The sequence below is a fragment of the Pelodiscus sinensis genome, chromosome 1 (genome assembly GCF_052426305.1).
Source record: "Pelodiscus sinensis isolate ZL-2025 chromosome 1, ASM5242630v1, whole genome shotgun sequence".
Lineage (NCBI taxonomy): Eukaryota > Metazoa > Chordata > Testudines > Trionychidae > Pelodiscus > Pelodiscus sinensis.
Genome location: NC_143052.1, coordinates 302,123,807 through 302,143,210, shown reverse-complemented (window position 1 = coordinate 302,143,210; position 19,404 = coordinate 302,123,807). Strand labels below are relative to the sequence as shown.

Sequence of the window (19,404 nt, the reverse complement as noted above, 5' to 3'; positions counted from 1 at the left end):
GCTAAATCAAACTCCAGAAGATGAACCGCGGCAGCGTTTATATTCAGTGTAGTGTAGACATGGCCATGGTTATTTGCAGCATTTGGTTCTTCATAGACTCTTAACTGCCCCAGCATTTCCCAACAGCTGCCAGAGATAGGATGGTTAAAAAACCAGCAGTTACAGCACTATCTTTCATCCCTCTTTTGCAAGAAAGCTGTACAGTAGTTTACTTTATAAGATGCCAAGTTGGTCACAGCAAGCTATGCATTCCTGGCCTCTGTTCACGACTGGAGCACACCTAAGCCATGGAAAGAGCTGGCTGATTGCAAATACAGTGGTGGACCTGCTAAGCAACACAAGATGATACGAATCTATTATCCTAGATGCCACTATCTCCTCATTGTATACCACATCAAATTCCAGTGGCTAGTCCAAATTTTCAAGGCTTGCAAGAAGCTGGGCCCAGGTTGCATGTGGGCTTCTTTCTCTGGGTATGTCTACACTACCACCCTAGTTCGAACTAGGGTGGTTAATGTAGGCAACTGGAGTTGCAAATGAAGCCCGAGATTTGAATTTCCCGGGCTTCATTTGCATATTGCCGGGCGCCGCCATTTTTAAATGTCCGCTAGTTCAGACTCCGTGCCCGGGGCTACACGCGGAACGAATAGGTAGTTTGGATTAGGCTTCCTATTCCGAACTACCGTTACTCCTCATGGAACGAGGTGTACTGGTAGTTCGGAATAGGAAGCCTAATCCAAACTACCTAGTTCGTGCCGCGTGTAGCCACGGGCACCGAGTCCGAACTAGCGGACATTTAAAAATGGCGGCGCCCAGCAATATGCAAATGAAGCCTGGGAAATTCAAATCCCGGGCTTCATTTGCAACTCCGGTTGTCTACATTAACCACCCTAGTTCGAACTAGCGTGGTAGTGTAGACATACCCTCTCTGACCAGGGCTGCTCCAACAGGTTATGTATCTCATGAGCAGTGGAATTGTTAACGAGGAGGATGTAGCTGGAAGGGACAACAGCTATGCATATCTCTCTTTCATTGATAAAGGGGGAGAACAAGTTCTAAGCTAACCTGTAGAAGCTTAATACACAGTAAGATGGAGTTATCTGGGATTTAAGTCCCATTAAAACTGTGGCAAGTCCTTTTTGACTGAGCCTCCCCGGTGCTGATTTGTATCTCTGCTGTGGACTGTAACCAAGGCTCCTATCTTTTCCATATCTGTGTGGAATAAACGTGTGTGTTGATGCTGGTGCGGATATGCACCACCAATAGAAACACATGCTGCCGGTTGTAGGAGCTCTGCTAATCAGATGGGAAGCACCTGAATCTCCTGGATGGCTGCTCAGGTGCTCAGCTTACAGGGAACACTGGCTGTTAACTTATTTCTGTGCTAGTGCTGGGAGGGGCCAGAGGGCCTGGCACCAGGACAGGATGGTGGAGTGCCTCAGATGGCAGGTTGGTGGGCTCAGTGGTATTTTCAGCACATCAAAAGGATCTCTGACTGAACCAGTCACAGGGTCATTGTGGTCACTGTTGCCCTTGATTGCTATATTTCAATTAGTTTTGTTATGCTGGGCAATGCCCCAAGTATGGTGATGAGGAAGGGAGCTATAATGAAAGTTGAAGGCTGACCCTTGCTAAGTGTATTCCTTTAGCATTATTGCTGTCACGAGAAAAACAGTTTAAAAAAATGTAGGCAGCAATTTTAATGTTGATGGAACCAAAAACCTCTTGGCTATGTCTACATTGCACTCTATTGTGATGAATATCGCCATACCTCATTTGCATACTTAATGAGCTGCCATTTTGCACAAGGGGCTTTTGCACAAGAAGGAGCAGTCTACACTGCTCCTTCTTGCTCAAAAACCCTCTCGTGCAAGAGCCGTTCTGTCGCTTATTTTCAGGCAGAACGGCTCTTGCGCAAGAGGGGGGTTTTGCGCAAGAAGGAGAAATGTAGACAGCTCCTTCTAGCGCAAAAATCCTTTGCGCAAAACGGCAGCTCATTAAGTATGCAAATGAGGTGCAGCAATATTCATCGCCACGCCTCATTTGCATATGTTATTGTGCAAGAGAGTGTAATGTAGATGTAGCCCTTGTGTGGAGCTTGATGTTGAGCCTCTTCTCAGCTTTTGGTAGAGATGACTGCTGCTACTTGTTCTTTAAAGCAGGTCCCTTACACTTTCTTCCAGTCCTAGAATTGAGGTTCTGTCCATTTGCCCTTCACATTTTAATTTCCCTATAGCTGCTTTTTAATCATTATCAAAGGCTGGGTCCAGAACCTCTCCATTTAAAAGAAGCACTTCTCTGTCAGAGGACAAGGGCTGCCGTGTACTGCACAACTTGCACCTGCCCCTGCACCTGAGTTAGCAGAGATCTAGCATTGCCAGGCTCAAACGAAGCCTTAGGGTAGCTTTACAAAGCCATTGGACAGCCATGGCAGGCCCATACCAGCTGATTTGAGGTTGCGTGTGCAGGCTGAGAGGCTAATTAAGTGCAGTATTGATGTTGGTTTGGGCTTGAGCTGTAGCCCAAGCTCAGAGACCCTCCTACTTCGCAGAATCCAAGAGCCAAGGCTCCAGCCTGAGTCCAAACATCTCACAGGACAATTAAGCAGCCCCTTAGCCTGAGTCAGCCAGCCCAGGCTAGCTGTAGTTTTAATTGCAGTGTAGATATATGTACATGTCAATATGTCATCCTACATTGCACAGTATAGCTACAGGGAACGCTGCTCCTACTGTCATGAGCTGGACGTTACTCCTACTGTCATGAGCTTTTTTTTGGGTGCCTCATTGCGTCTGCCGCTTTTATTTTTTGAAGAGGCAATAATGTGCTATAATGTAGGAAATGAATGGCGAGTGCATGGTTTTGCAATTTCCAAACTCATACGGGGTTCATGCTCAAACTTGTTCTGTACGAAGTTGTACTGTGCACTGATTAATTTGGTGACCTTCATGAACGGCGGCAGTCAAGATGCTGAGCACTACTGCCAGTCTCTCAACATAATTCCATTCAGGGGTACTATCATTTTCAAGCAAAATTATCTCTGCTTAAAAAAATCTCTCCTTGCTAACAAGGTTTAAAGGGAGCCCTAAAAACCTGTCCACTTAAGTTTTTTTTTTTTAAATCACATTACTGGTACTGGGACTATATCTAGTGTCCTCACGAAAGAATTGCTGCTCAAGAGCATCCTGCCACAAAGCTTGGAATTGATAAAAATAGTAAAATAAATGTCTGCTGCCAGGAAATGTAATTTAGTGGGAGCATCATTCTGTCTGCAAAATGGGGCTAGGTAGAAAATAAAAGTTGTACAAACAATAAGGAATCTCTCCTCTGTTTGCTGCTTTTAAAGTACTGTCTTGTATGATATTCTCATAAACAAACTAGGATATATGACCTACATGGATTACTATAAGGGGGCACATAACTGGTCAAAAAACTGTTCCCAAAGAGTAGTTACCACTGCTTCACAGTCAAGAAGGAAGGATATATCAAATGGGGTCTCATGAGGATCAGTTCTGGGTCTGGTTCTGTTCAATATCTTCATAATGATTTAAATAATGGCATAGAGAAAACACTAATAAAGTTTGTGGGTAATATCAAGTTGAAAGGGGTTATAAGTACTTTGCGGAATTAAAATTCAAAATTATCTGGCCAAACTGAAGAAATGGTCTGATGTAAGCGACTATCCGACTATCCGATAAGCTTTTGCTTATTGGAATGTCAACTAGTTGTTCCCCCCCCCCCACCCTTGCTGCCTCCATCAGAAGCTGCAAGGGAGGGGAACAGGAGCCAGTGCTGAGGGGAGCGAGCATAAAACCCGTTTCACCCCAGCACCGTCTCCACTGGGAGCAGAGGAGGCAGGGGGGTAGCGGGGACCAGGTGTGAGCCGAGAATCAGCAGAGTCCCAGCTTGCACCCAGTCCCAGATGCTGCACCTCTGCTTTTTAAATGTATTACGAGCCTACTGGCCCTTAAATACATTTAAAAGGCTGAAGCACAGCAGGAGGGACCCAGCATGAGGCTGGACAGCTGATTCCCTGCTCACGCAGAGGCCCCCTCACTGCGCACCAGCCTTTTAAATGTATTTAAGATCCAACAGGCTCCCCTGCTTATTGACTAATAGACCAGTTGCTGGAAATCCATCAACTAGTTTATTAAATTTAACTTCCCTTGTCTGAAGTAAACAGGATGCAAGTCAATAAGGATAAATGTAAAGTCCTCTATTTGGCAAGGAACAAATCAGTTGCACACATATACAATGGGATATGACTGCCTAGGAAGGAGAACTGCAGAAGGGCATTGAGAGTGGGGGAGGTGGCGTCATACTGAATCATAAGCTAAATGAGAGTCAACAATGTAACATCATTGCCCCACGTGCCCCCCCCCCCAAAAAAAGGGCAGAAAACATTCTGGGATGTATTAGCGAGAATGTTGTAAGCAAGAAGTAAATCTTCTATACTCTGCACTAGGGATGTAAAAGAGTAGTCGCGCTGACTACTCGCATTCCCCCCCCCCCCCCTTACTGGCTCTATATCATAGACAGCAAAGGTGGGAAGCAGGAGCTGGTGCTGCGGGGAGCCAGCTTAAAAGCTTGTTCTCCCCAGCACCGTCTCCACGGTGCGGAGAGGGGAGGATATAGAAGGCAGATGCACAGTGTTGCTGCATCTCTGCCTTTTAAATGTAGTAAGAGCTGTCCGGCTCTTATTACATTTAAAAGGTAGAGGCCTGTATGCCTAGCTCCTAGTATATTTAAAACTGCGGAGCCATAGTGGTGCCTTATAACCATGTACTCGATACACATTGTATTGAGTACGTGATAGTCATTTACTCGCTACTTAACATCCTCACTCTGCACTGATCTCAAGTGCTGGGTGCCACATTTCAAGAAAAATGTGGACAAACAGAGAAGGTCCAGAGAAGAGGCATAAAAATAATGGAAGATCTAGAAAACATGAAGGAAGACTGAAAAAACTGGTTTTGTTTAGAAGAGAGGACTGGGGAGAGGGTCACTGGGTATATAAAATGTTATTATAAGGAGGAAGGAAATACATTAGTATTATTAATCTCTCCCATTGCTGTTAAACGCTGAGGATAGGAGAAGAAACAATGGGCTTAAATTGCAGCAAGGGAGAGTTAGGCTGGACATCAGGAATATCTTCTTGTCAGGAGGTGCAGCTAGACTACAAGTTTTTGTCAGAAAAAGGTACGCAAAATGCGCTCTGCACTTTGCATACCTTTTTCTGATTCTTTTGTCGGAATAGGCCTGTCTAAACTGGGCCAAATGTTGGAGACAAACCCTCTTTCAAAAGCCCCCTTCTTCCTTGTAGAATACAGGGGCTTCCAAAAGAGCGCGTTTGCTCTTCCGCAAAAAAAAAGCAGAAGAGCAAATGCATACCCTGGATGCGGTAGAATTTTTTCGGGATACCCCGCAGTCTAGCTGTACCCAGGGTCATTAGCAATGGAATAAATTGCCTAAGGAGGTTGAGGAATGTCCATCATTGGAGATTTTTAATACCAGGTTACAAAAATACCTGTCAGAGGTAATCTAGGTAATATTTAGTTTTGTCTTGTGGGCAGGGGACTGAACTAGATGACCTCTTGAGGTCTCTTCAGTATTATGATTCTATAATACAGGACACTAATCAGCAGGAAGACTTTGATTTTAAAATGTATTTTATTAAATAATGCATCAAGACTGATGTGAGATATGTCCTCTTTATAAAAAGCAGCAGCCTAATTATTATAGGTTAGAAGGCCAGGTGGATAAGAGAAGAGTTCATTATCACAAATTTTCTTTCCAGAGCAGGGAATTCAAGATTATTACAGTTCATTGACAAAGTAATAGGAGTAATTCATCTTGTTGGAAAGCACTCCAGTATGCTTGAACAATCCTTAATGCTTTGTGCTTAACAGTTTCTTGCCTGCACTAGCAATTAGTGCTGCACAAAATTATTGCACCAACTTTGTCAAAGACCCATTAAAGCAGGGGTGGGCAATAATTTTTTGTGGCGGGCCACTCCAAGATTTTGGAAAGTGGTCAAGGGTTGCACTTTTCTGTGCAGGGTCTAGGATGGAAGTTGGGTACAGAAGGGTGCACGGGGTAAGGATTGGGGGTGCAGGAGATGTGTGAGGTCTGAAGTAGGGGGTTATGACCTGAGTCAGGAGATTGGGATGTAGGGTCAGAGAGGGAGTATGGGTGCAGGAGAGGATTCTGGCCTGGGGTAGGGGTATCGGAGGGGGTACAGAGTCTGAGAAGGAGTTATGACCTGGGGTGGGGGTGCAGAGGGTTTGGGTGGTGACCTGGGGGAGGGAGTTGGGGTGCAGGAGAGGCGGGGGTGCTAGAAGTAGGTTCTGGAAGGGAGGTGCTCAGCTAAGCATCTCCTGGCCAGCAGCCCTGCAGCACCCTCAAGGCAGGCTGGGCTCCCTGCCTGCTGCAGCTCCAGATCACTTAAAATTTCAGGCTGCTCCTTCCATGTGGCTCTCAACTCTGGGAGAGAGACGAGGCTTACACTGCCCCCCAGACCAGCCTCTCAGCTCCTACTGGCTGGTTGTTTCTGGCCAATAGGAGCTCAGGATTGGGCTGGAGTGGGGAATCACATGAAGTCTTCCCCTCCCTCCAGAGCAGAGAGCAGCCCTGCACTTAAAAAAGTGGCAGCTGTGTGCCTGAGGGTCCTGGCAGGATGATCTGTGGGCCGGATCCAATGGCTTGGCAGGCTGGATTTGGCCTGTGAGACATATCATGGCCACCCCTACATTAGAGCTTAAAGTTGCAGTTCACAAAATAAAAACTAAGATGGCAAATGTCAAAGTCTAAACATTTCACTCTTGATTTTTGAATATTTTGTTAATGTGGGTAGAAACCTATTAGCACGCAGCAAAGAATTAACCTGTCACTATTGGGTATGTCCCATAGGATTATCAGCAATATACTGTATGTATTTACCAAGTGTTCCATTTGATAATTTGGTCATACATCTCCCAAAAGGCCAATATCAATGAGGTTTGCCATTTACTTCAAAGGGCTCCGAAATGTTGCTGAGAGTTTTCTGTCCTGGGATAACATTTGAAAGGGTTTTCTCTCAAATGTAGTCACAATACTCAAGGCCCTAAGCCAATCAGCATTTTTTTAGCACTTTGCTTTCCCTGGGTGAAGAATTAGTTTATTTGCAATAAGACAGGCCTTCATCAGATTTGCTCGTGCCACATTTACTTGCAGAGTAGATGTTGAAAATGCTCAAGACTCGTGTATGGTGCCCAGTACTCTCAATGCTCATTGATTGCAATGAAAGTTAAGGGTGCTTAACATCTTGCAGGATCAAGCGCCTGAGGAGGACACAAGGCAGGGGGTGCAAAGCTGTAGAGAGTGTTGTTGTAACTGTGCTGGTCACTCCGATACAGGAAAACATTTGCAAAACTTTCAAGTAGAGCCTTTAACCCCTCACCAGCTATCACAGCAGCAGGTTCTATGTGCTTTTCGGAATTCCAATGCTGCTGCAAGGCTTTACTTCCAAGTTCCTTGTTCCAAAGCATTCAGTACCAATGTATCCCTGTCTCTTCTTTTTGCAGCTGCTGTGGGGTGGTATTTCCTACCACAACCAACTGAATCCTGTAGCTCTGAGCTGTTGTTAAAGTCATTGTTCCAATCACACTGGCAAGATCAGGCTCATTCTGGGTCCAGTAGGCTTCATCTACAGTTGTCTAAACTTACAAAAGGCCACTTGCAGCTCAGAGAAGTGTCTCCATTCTTCCTCATTAGGGGAACTTCTGCCCTGAGACATCAGACAGAAGCTTAATCGACTGTGTTGTAGTTCCTCATTTTAGTAGCTGTAAGCCAGTGATCCCTAATGCAGTGCCCACGGGCGCCATAGCGCCCGCCGGGCCATTTCTGTGTGACCACTGAGTGATCAGGGCTGGCCCCGCCTCCGTGCGCATGGTGCATGGGCAGTGCCAGCTCCTGGGCGTGCAGAGTATGGGCGGCCCAGTCCCCGGGTGCACGGTGCAAGGGCTGTGCCAGCCCTGGGCGCGCGGCACAGGATCAGCGCCGGCCCCGGGCGCATGGCATATGGGCAGCCCCACCCCTGGGCACGTGGCACAGGAGCTGCGCTGGCCCCGGCAGTGCGGTGCATGGGTGGCGCCGGCACCGGGCATGCCGCGTATGGGTGGCCCCGCCTCCATGCACAGCCCTGCCCCCGGGTGCCTGGCATGTGAGTGGCCCCACCCCCAGGGGCCCGGCATCCCCAAAAGGTTGGGGACCACTGTAAGCACTTAGGCTTGGATCCACTCAGGGACTTGGGCTTTGTGCCATCTGATGTTCAGGTGCCTAGAAAAATCACTAGATTAATGTGTCCCAATTGGGGAGAAGTAGGTGCCAATGAATGCAGGTCACAGAAGCTCACATGCTACAGGGGAGCCATCTAAATTAGGCACTGAGAGGTGCTCCCCTCTAGCATGTGAGCTTTCACATTTAGGTGCCTGTCTCTGCTAGCAAGCCACAACTGGGAATCCCTGTCCTAGTGTCAGGTTACTTAGGCACTTAAGGCATTTCTTATTTCTGCCTCACTCCATACTAAATAGCCTGCTGGGTACCTTATACCTTTTAGCCCAGTGTTTTGTAAGTTCCCTCAGGATGTGGATGATCATAGTTCAATTCTCCCTTCTGCTCGACTGGGGAAAAGCCAATCTGAAAAGGGATCTCCTATCACTGAGGAGCCTGTTCTAAGCTATGGGCTGGTCTGATGCAAGGCTCCCTCAATCTCTCTTACTGAAGCTGTTCCAATTTTGATAAATGATTCAAGAGTGATTGGAACTAACCGAGTTTATTCTAATTTTTCCAACGTCCAAGTGAGGGCTTTAAGCACCACACTATAGGGTCAGTCTCTTCTCACTCTTTGGCTCAATGACAACTCACAGTGGCACTTAAAACTAGGACTTAATTCAATGAATTGTATTATATTTATCACCTTTGCCATGTCATTTATGAAATTCCCACTGTGACTATAATTGCTCTGATATTAGTTTCTAGCACCAATATTGGAATCTTACTATGTATACTGGGCTTTATTGAGGGTCACTTCAAATAGTCTCTGTGGCACCTGACTCTAGTGTCTAGCTAGCTGCGGGAGAGCATGAACCCCAAAGGCTTTACAACTGAACTTTAAGGCTACGTCTAGACTGGCAAGTTTTTCCGTAAAAGCAGCTGCTTTTCCAGAAAAACTTGCCAGCTGTCTACACTGGCCACTTGAATTTCCACAAGAACACTGACAATCTCATGTAAGAAATCAGTGCTTCTTGCGGAAGTAATATGCTGCTCCCGTTTGGGCAAAAGGGCCAGTGTAGACAGCTCAGATTTGTTTTGTGCAAAAAGGCCCGATCACGAAAATGGCGATCGGGGCTTTTTTGCACAAAAGCGCATCTAGATTGGCACAGACGCTTTTCCGCAAAAAGTGCTTTTGCGGAAAAGCATCCATACCAATCTAGACTCTCTTTTCCACAAATGCTTTTAACGGAAAAATTTTCCATTAAAAGCATTTGCGGAAAATCATGCCAGTCTAGACGTAGCCTAAATGTTTTAATTGATTGTCAGTAAATGGGAGTGGGTGGCAGGAGCAGATAGTTTCACATAGAGCAAGCACCAAGCAGGAAGGAAGAAACAGAAGCAGAGATAGGAACATGTTTGGAGGGGCAATTCATTGTAATTAGTGGGAGGTTCCAACTCCAAAAGGCAAGGAACCACTGCTTTGCAGCAAATGCTGACACTCAGTAGGCTGTGCACATCAAAGTTTGTTCATGAAACTCGTGCCATTATGCAATAAAATCCATTTCCCATTAGTGCTGTAGCCAAGTTGTTGGGAGTGCTCCTGATCCAACAGGGAATAATGTAAAAGAAAAAAAACTGACTTTTTAGCCTATGAGACCTCACACATCTTAACTCTGAACATCTTCTCTCCTGAACATTTCCCTTGGTATGAGTGCTATCCAACAGCTCTGGAATAACACTATGCATTTTCTATGTAAGAAATTATGGAAATACAAGATTTTTATTTTCTTGTAATGTGATAGATAACAGGTGGCAAGAGGAAGGGAAGAGTCTGCCTGTATGGACCTTCAGAAGTCATGAACTAGGGTCTCAGATCAGCTGTCCTAGCACATGCAGAGATCTCATTTCAAGGAGGATTTTTTTTCTTAAGATTACAGCTATGCAGCTGCTGAAGTGAGCCTATAGCCACTCCAGTGGAACATTGACAGAGTATATAGACACAGTCCCACTGAATTAAATAAGACTCCCTCTATGGGTTTGCAGTGAGAGATTCAGCCATAGGCAAGCTAGGTATCTTGTTCAAAATGTGAGGGCCCACATGTGCACGTGAAATGGATTACACACAGAAAATCATGAATCTGTTTGGAAATGAACTCAGAACATTTATTAAAAATGGTAGGGACAGGTAGTAGTCTGCCTGTGCTAGAGCCCCTGTTATCACAATTGGAACAGAAACAGCGTTTAGCTACACTGGGATATGTCCTTGGTATGAACAAGATTTCAGTGGCTATAAATGACCTTTCCCTTTGGGATAGTCCAGCTGGGATATGTCTAGACAGCAACGTTATTTTGGAATAACTGGCATTATTCCAAAATAACAGAGAGCGTGTCTATACAGCAAGCAATTATTTAGAAATAATGGTGAGCTGGAGGGCTTCTTACTCTGACTTTTGTAACCCTCATTTTATAAGGAGTAAGGGAAGTCGAAGGGAGAGTGTTCTTCCTTCAACTTCCTGCTGTGTAGACAGCACCAAAAGCCAAATTAAGCTATTTTGACTTCAGCTACGCAATTGATGTAGCTCAAGTTGTGTAGCCTTAATTCGACTTTTGCCCTGCTGTGTAGACATACCCCCAGAGAGGAGGACAGATCTGGGTTACCTTTTATATTTCCCTTAGGTTTTGGTTTATATTGAAATCCCATATTTCAACTGATACAGCAAAGTAATGATGCATTGTAGTTCTGTCGGATGACAGTGAATAAAGTCAAACAATATATTGGTTACTCGCCATTAATTCTACTAATTTGGTCTCAAAAACTGAAGTAAGAATTTGAATAATAATTAGATTCTAAAATTCAGTTCCGAAAAGCAAAGGTTTGAGGTCCTATCAAAAGGACACACACACACACACACCCCTCCCCTCCATTCAGAAGAACTTAACACTTCACACACACACATACATACCTCTTCCCCCCATTCAGAAAAGCTTAACACTTCACACCAAATACTGGGCCAGCATTTCCCAAATACCTCATCCTTCCGCTCCTGTAACCAGTTCCTAAGAATTCCAGATAATCAGTGCATTGTGGTGAGGACAGAGAAAGTGGTAAATTTTGAGATAACTGATTCTTGTTAACAGTAACTTCAGATAACTGATTTGTCAACAGTAACTTCGGAAAACAATCCTTTTTAAATGGCAGTTTTGGCTTACTAAAGTTTCTAAACATGCATCAATGTTAGGCAATATTTGATTATAATATTCATTTTCCTCTATCCCTATTAATGCTGTTTTTATTTTCTCTCCTTCAAAGCTCACATAATTAGGGCCCTATCCTACAAGCTACTAAGCATCATCTGTGATGAACTGAGTGCCATCAATGCTCTCTGGATTTCACAGAAAGGAAAGACATTTACCACTTTTCAGGATTGGCTCAAAGGCCACTATTTGTTCTTCTCAGGCTGACTAAACAATGTTCTTAGTAGCACCATGTACATGAAGGTAGGCTCTAGCTCAAGCTTTAATTTCTCTGTGAAACACACAAAGAACAAAAGTTTCTATAACCCTAAGAATTTCTACAGAAGGTAAAATTCCTTTAAGATCCAGTGGATCTGTCATATGGGTCCTGTTCAGGCACTTGTATGGGGAAGGAAGAACATCAGCAGGACCAGAAGTAGTAGAAATCAAAAGATGGTATATTATGTTTTGGAGCAAAAACAACTGGCAATTGGGGTGAATGGTACCATTTGTAAAGGAGCACCAGGGTGCAACTTTGTAACTGGGAGAAGAAAGTCAAGCTGAGATACTTCAATTGGTGCCTGGCAGGATTGAACAACTGTTGAGAAAATAATGGATCAGATTGCTCTAGAGATACCAAAGTTTGAGGGGAAGAATTGGCTGTTCCAGACAACATACTTATCCCTAGCTTTCCTGCAGGTTAATAATCTGAACATAAGAACATAAGAACGGCTGTACTGGGTCAGACCAAAGGTCCATCTAGCCCAGTATCCTGTCTGCCTGCCAACAGTGGCCAGCACCAGGTGCCCCAGAGAGGGTGGACCGAAGACAATGATCAAGCGATTTGTCTCCTGCCATCCCTGTCCAGCCTCTGACAAACAGAGGTCAAGGACATCAATGGGCTAAACAATGGGAAAACGGATGACACATTCATGAAAGTCTGTAACCAATAATGACATCACTACCACTTAATACATTAAAAGGTCACAATATGAAAACCTTTCCACTGACAAACAATGATGTAAAATAATTATAATTGTGTATCTGTATTTTGAAGCTAACCAAATGTTGTAGCTGGATAGAATGATTTTTTGTTCATTTTGCACAAAATTACTAACATCACTGGAAAAAGCTCAGTGTTGCAGAAGTAGACACTATAGATGGAAGAGACCAGTTAGCTCAAGCAGTCTGTTTCCCTGCAAATATAAAATATAGCACAGTACTCCGTGGATTACATAAATTCTATTTCGGGAAGTAAAGAAAATGTCATTAGAGATACTAACTGAATTGAAATTCCATTAACAACATTTCAGGTTACTGTACAGTTCCTTATTAATCTTGAAGATACAATATGTATCAGGCTAAGTTCTTAGTGAGACACAATGAGAATTTGAAAATGCACTGGACAGAACAATGTCTTTCCCCAGAAAATAGGATTATTCTTTGGTTTGGTGTTTCCGGAACCCAAAGAAAATAAACTAGCAAAAACCTGTGGACAAGAATACAAACTGATCATTCCAGAAAGCAGTAATGCAGTATTTTTGCCACTGATCTGCATTATTATTGCATACAGGTGTCGATAACTACTATTTCCTTGCATTCATCAGTTTTCATCCAAGCAGTGTTCAGTATCATCATTCATTTTAGAGATTTAAATGACTTATTAAAACTCCCTTTGATTCCTCTCCCAGCTTTTGACACAGACTCTAGAGACGATCCTGGCAATTACAGACTGGTAAGTCTAACTTCAGTTGTTTAGTTGAAACAATAGTAAAGAATAAATTGTCAGGCACGTAGAAGAACATAATTTGTTGGACAAAAGTCAACATGGTTTCTGTAAAGGGAAATCATGTCTTACTAATCTATTAGAGTTCTTTGAAGGGGTTGTTACCCTAGAAAAGGGGGCTATATTATAGTTTGGTTCAGTGGGTTCCATTTTGAAAGAGACAGTTCCTTTTCTCCACATGATGGAGGTTTTCCCACTCAAACTGTTAATTTGCACACGGTACTACCTTGTGCACCCCTCTCAAACAGGCTGTGCACCCGTTACTATCTGGTGCACTCAGCACCAAAAGAGGTGCACTCAGCACCAGAACCGCTGCACACAGCCCCTAGGAAGCTGCACTCAACACCTAGGTTCATTAGCATACTTTTCCCGCCTCTGGGCCAATAAAAACCCTGAGGTATCAAGGGCTCGGGTCCTTGGATATTCCCCAGCCTTGGATCTACTCATTGTTGCTCCTCTGTATTGTTTGCCTGAAGCTTGGATACTATCTATGTAATCAGAGGCCTGGACTTTTGAACTGTGCTACCCTTGTGTGGTAAATACCCACAAGGTTTTCCTGTTTGCATTGGTCACTGGAACCGGGACTCTCTTTTCCTATCATCTTCATTGGATTACCCGCCTACTGGATCAGACGGTGTTGTCGAAGGACGGATCAGACTGTGTCCAGAGGGGATTCCTTTCCACATCGAGGATCCATATCGGGATCGTCTCTTCACAGAGGACTCACTACCGTGGGATCTCCCTGCTTGTCCTCCCCAGAGGCTTACAAATAGCCCGAGGGTTGAAGGTCGCAGGCATCGATCGCCTCAGGCTTTGTATATACCTTATGTATCTAGGGAACTGTTCTATCTCCTTTCTTTGGGTTAGGGAGGGTTGGTTTATTGAAACTTGCTGTTAACTGGATATATGTTCCACTATTCTACTCAAATACATGGTTTGGCCCTAAATTGTGTATGCCTGATTTGTGGCTAGAGATCTACCGGTGATTAGATACGGCTCTCAGGTCGGATCTTTCTTCTGTATAGGGACTCCTTCTCCCCGTTTTATATCCACCCCATTGGCCACTTTATTCTAAATTGCTTGTCCACGTCCCTAGGGCAACAGGGTTAACATGCAGACAAGGGAGATCCAGTAGATATAGTATAAAAAGATTTTCAGAAAGCCTTTGACAAGGTCCCTCACCAAAGGCTCTTGTGTAAATTACATTGTCATGGGATAAGAGGGAAGGTCCTTTCATGGATTGAGAACTGGTTAAAAGACAGGAAACAAAGGGTAGGAATAAATGGTAAATGTTCAGAATGGAGAGGAGTAACTAGTGGTGTCCCCCAAGGGTCAGTCTTGGGACCAATCCTGTTCAACTTATTCATAAATGATCTGGAGAAAGGGATAAGCAGTGAGGTGGTAAAGTTTGCAGATGATACTAAACTATTTAAGACAGTCAAGACAGAAGCAGACTGAGAAGAACTTCAAAAAGATCTCATCAAACTGAGTGTCTGGGCAACAAAATAGCAAATGAAATTTAATGTGGATAAGTGTAAAGTAATGCACATCGGGAAAAATAACCCCAACTATACGTACAGTATGATGGGGGCTAAGTTGGCTACAACAAATCAGGAAAGAGATTTTGGAGTTATCATGGATAGTTCTCTGAAAACTTCCACACAGTGTGCAGCGGCAGTCAAAAAGGCAAATAGGATGTTAGGAATTATTAAGAAAGGGATAGAAAATAAGACGCAGAATATCTTACTGCCCCTGTATAAAACTATGGTACGCCCACATCTGTACACAGTATTCAAGATGTGGTCTCCTCACTTCAAAAAAGATATTTTGGCCTTGGAAAGGGTTCAGAAAAGGGCAACTAAAATGATTAGGGGTTTGTAACGGGTCCCATATGAAGAGAGGCTAAAGAGACTGGGACTTTTCAGTTTAGAAAAGAGAAGACTGACGGGGGATATAATAGAGGTATATAAAATCATGAGCGGTGTGGAGAGGGTGAATAAAGAAAAGTTATTTATTAGTTCCCATAATAGAAGAACTAGAGGACACCAAATGAAATTAATGGGTAGCAGGTTTAAAACTAATAAAAGAAAGTTCTTCTTCACACATGCATAGTCAACCTGTGGAACTCCTTGCCAGAGGAGGCTGTGAAGGCTAGGACTATAACAGAGTTTGAAGAGAAGTTAGATAATTTCATGGAGGTTAGGTCCATAAAAGGCTATTAGCCAGGGGATAGAATTGGTGTCCCTAGCCTCTGTTTGTCAGAGGCTGGAGATGGATGGCACGAGACAAATCGCTTGATCATTGTCTTCGGTCCACCCCCTCTGAGGCACCTGGTGCTGGCCACTGTCGGCAGACAGGCTACTGGGCTAGATGGACCTTTGGTCTGACCCAATACGGCCATTCTTATGTTCTGATTTTCAGTTTGAATATATATGTCAACCTCAGAGAAATACACAGCTTTAAGATTTATTGGGGAGAGGAAGTTATGTTGTGATATACCCTTGAATAGGTCCACTGTATTTTTGACTGTAACAGGGGCAACAGATGAGCTATGTTAAACTTATTTGACAGTATGTCTATTCCAGCTATTGTCTCTAATACTTGGGTTATATATACACCCGGTACTACTTTTAAAAGGACTGTCTCTCTACTGTATCTTGAGGTATCATATAGAATGATGGCAGACTGTAATAAAATAATGAATCCTTCTCAAGTACCATCAGCCTTATATTACTCCAATTCCCAATGCACAATACATTTTAAATACAAGAAGATACTAAAGAATAAATTATTATGAGAAGTGAATAACAAACATCTTTAATATTCATATAAAAACATCCCAACAGGGAAAACATTTAAATGTATTTTAACCACTCAAACACCAAAAATCAAAACCGACAGCTATTGTTAAAAAGCCATGGAAAAGTCCCTGAAAATGCATTCTACCTGAAATTACAATTACAGAAAGAAATGTTTCTATAAAATGATTTTAAAAAGCTATATGACCATGACAGTCACATATAGGACAAAAGAAGCAAAGTCACAGAGAGAATCAAGCACAAGATGGGGATAAAAAGCTTGGGGGACAGTTTCACAAGCACCAAGCAATGAACTCCCATTGACTTTCAAAGGCAGTTAGGCACCTGTGCCTTTGATAATCTTCCCCTAGATCTTCTGCACTTGAATCTTTTCTGCAATCACACACCAATTTGCGTGGTCAAAGTATGAATGAATAACATGTAGCTCAGGTATATGATTTTCTATCAGTTCCACCAACTCCCCTTCTTTAAAAACATGGTAGTACCTAAGACAAGCCCCATTAGGGCTCCTTTGCAGTTGTTTGTTCCATGTGGACACAGAACAATCACTGTTGACACCCTGTAGAGAACTGTCTGTTTTGGTTCTGTTTTGGAGTTTGTGGAAAGATGCTTGTTTTGGGTGATAATCTATTTCAAGTTGCTGTTTGACAGCTTTTTGATGGGAAACCAGGTCAGGTAAACACACTCTGCTGCATTCATTAATTATAGCTGCAGACACTGGGGATTGCTTATTATCCTGGTCTAATTCCGAATAATATTTTTTGAAAGGCACGGGGTGAAATATCACAGGTGACCCTGGTTTTACAGCTATTTCAGATGCATTATCTTCAGAATTCTGCCTGCACGGAAAAGACAAGTTGCAAATATGCTTCATGAAGCCCCCTTGCTGGATTTGTTCAAAAAGCTTTTCCCTCTTTAATTCATCCAACTGAATATTGCAATTGGAAAATGTGCAAAGCTCTCTTTGGTGCCAATGATTATGCAAGTGTAAGAGTGAATCAAGTGATCTTGAAAAGAGAGACCATCTCAGGGATTTTTCAGATGAGTTGTAAGTGCTTTCCTTCATCCACACAAAGGATGAGCTTCTTGCTTTCCTGTGTGCTTGCAAAACACCAGCTAACTTCGTGGAGTGTGGGTCCAAAGCCAGCCTTTTGTCCTTCTGATTAATTGATTTCTGTATTCCACGTGAACAAGTATTACCCAAGGTCCAGGAAGGTGGTGAAGGATTCCAAGGAACAAAGACATCCTGCTTCTCAAATTTTCGCCGTTTCTGCTCCATTGCCCACACATATATCATTATCTGGCCTCTTACTCTCAAGATGCGAGCCATCTCCTTTATTGCTCGCACACGCCGTTCCTTTGTTGAAAAATGATGGATCACTGGAACAGAACATATAAGATGAATAAATATCCCTGAAGTCACTAATGAATAGAATGTGGAAGAATACTGTTTCTGACACATTGGCTTGAACCCCCCACAAGGATCATCTGTCTTCTACTGTACTACACAATACTACAGCCTTTCCATATGGGAAGGTATTCAGAGCAGATTTAATTTATAAATACAATAAAATGCATGTATTGGTGTTACAGACAAGATCCAGATTGACAGCAACTGCAGTTCCTCTTACTCACAAAGTAAGTATAACACCTGGTAGTGGCACAGCTGTAGGGATAACATATTAATGTATGGAAAATGATTCCTCCAAATGGAAGTGACTCCCCATAATTTGTTCCCCACAACTTAAAGTGTTTAGATTTATTATTAATTCTTCTTCTTATTATTATTATTATTTGTTAAGATTGTTAAATGTTTAGATTTATTATTATTATTGCCCCTTTAGAATATAATGTATTAGGTCATGTAACTTAGAACTGTTAAGAATATAGTCCTATGTAGCCAGAAACTGCCCCCCCTCTGCCCCAGGGCATGCTCAAGCTTGTGCAAGGGGCTGCTTGAAATTGACATTGCAGAGATACATTGTAACAATGCATTGTCAAGGCACTAACTCTGCTATGGGAGCCAAGCCCTGTAATTGACTAAGGGCATTATTACTTACTTAACGCCTGTTCTCTTTAAAACATTGTAACTTTACTCAGCACTCAGAGAATGTTTTAAGCAATACCACCCAGAAACTTTTGTAACAACTTTTATTATTATACAAAATACTGTATGAATGTATGAGAGAGTGCTTGGACCAAAAGGTGTCAAGTGGAGAAAACCAAGTACTGGAGGTCCACCCGATGAGATCACTGATGAGCACCTGGCAGCCACCCTGGAGACATCAGCATGATGCAGCAATTTCCATAGACTGGCATAGGAAAAAATTCCTATAAGAACTGGACTAAAAAACTATGGAATCAGAGTCCAAGGTTCTGCTGCCAGCCTACCAGGAGCTTCAGATGCGCATCTGATCAGGACTTCGCTCCCCACTACCATCACTTGTGTACAGAATACCTGGCCAGTATTCTGTCACAAGCAACTTCCAGGCTGGTAACTATAACAAATACACAGAACCTGAATGAATGGATGAATGAATGTTTATATGTATAAGGGTTAAGTAGTTAAACAACGTTATTTGCTTCTATCTTTTCTTTATTTTTTTATTATTATCTTTACAATAAATGTGGGTTTTTGCCTTATCCCCCTCATAAGATCCTGCTTGCTTCTATTTGGTATAACACAGCAAGCTTACCTATACTTTACCCTGTTAGCATTGTTAGTGTAGGTCTGAAGTAAGGATGTTAAATTGTGGTTAATTTACTAGTCGATAGGCACTTCTGTATTCCTCCTTTGAAATGTACGAGAGCCCTCGCTGGGGCTCTCGTACATTTCAAAGGAAAAATGCAGAACTCCACGTGCAGCCCAGGGCCAGCGGGAAGTCCCGCTGACTCCGGGCTGCACGTGAGCGGACCTTCTTTGAAATGCACAAGAGTCCCCAGTGGGGGCTCTTGTGCATTTCAAAGCCACAGCACCCTCTTGGAGCCCAGGGTCAGTTGGGGACTCCCCAGTTGATCACGGGCTCCACAGCATTGCCTCTTTGAATGCCACTTCCGCATTTCAAAGGGGCAGCACCACACAGCTGATCCCGGGCTCAGCTGTGGAGTGCTGACCCTTTGAAACACCGAGGCTGCATTTTAAAGGGGCAGCACCGCACAGCTGAGCCAGGGATCAGCTGTGTGGTGGCTGCCCCTTTGAAACACTACTTGGGATTTCAAAGCGGCAGCACCGCACATCTGATCCCTGGCTCAGCTGTGAGGCACTGCCACTTTGAAGTACCCCTTCTTCTTCCCCCTTTGCTGCCTCTATCTGAT

General features: G+C 43.5%; 1 protein-coding gene across 4 annotated transcripts in view; it reads right to left on the bottom strand.

The window, feature by feature from the left end:
• LOC102463687 (putative tRNA methyltransferase 9B) overlaps positions 1–19,404 on the bottom strand; it is a 104,057-nt gene that overhangs the window by 9,896 nt on the left and 74,757 nt on the right. Inside the window, exon 3 of one of the 4 annotated variants that reach the window (XM_006134218.5) lies at positions 16,057–17,469. The exons of 2 other annotated variants lie outside the window; for them this stretch is intronic. In XM_006134218.5, coding sequence (XP_006134280.2) covers positions 16,436–17,469 — 1,034 coding nt within the window. In that variant the 3' untranslated portion in view covers positions 16,057–16,435. Of the gene's footprint in view, positions 1–16,056; positions 17,470–19,404 lie in introns of those variants that run through there. One more of the 4 variants, XM_006134216.5, reaches the window with a different exon arrangement.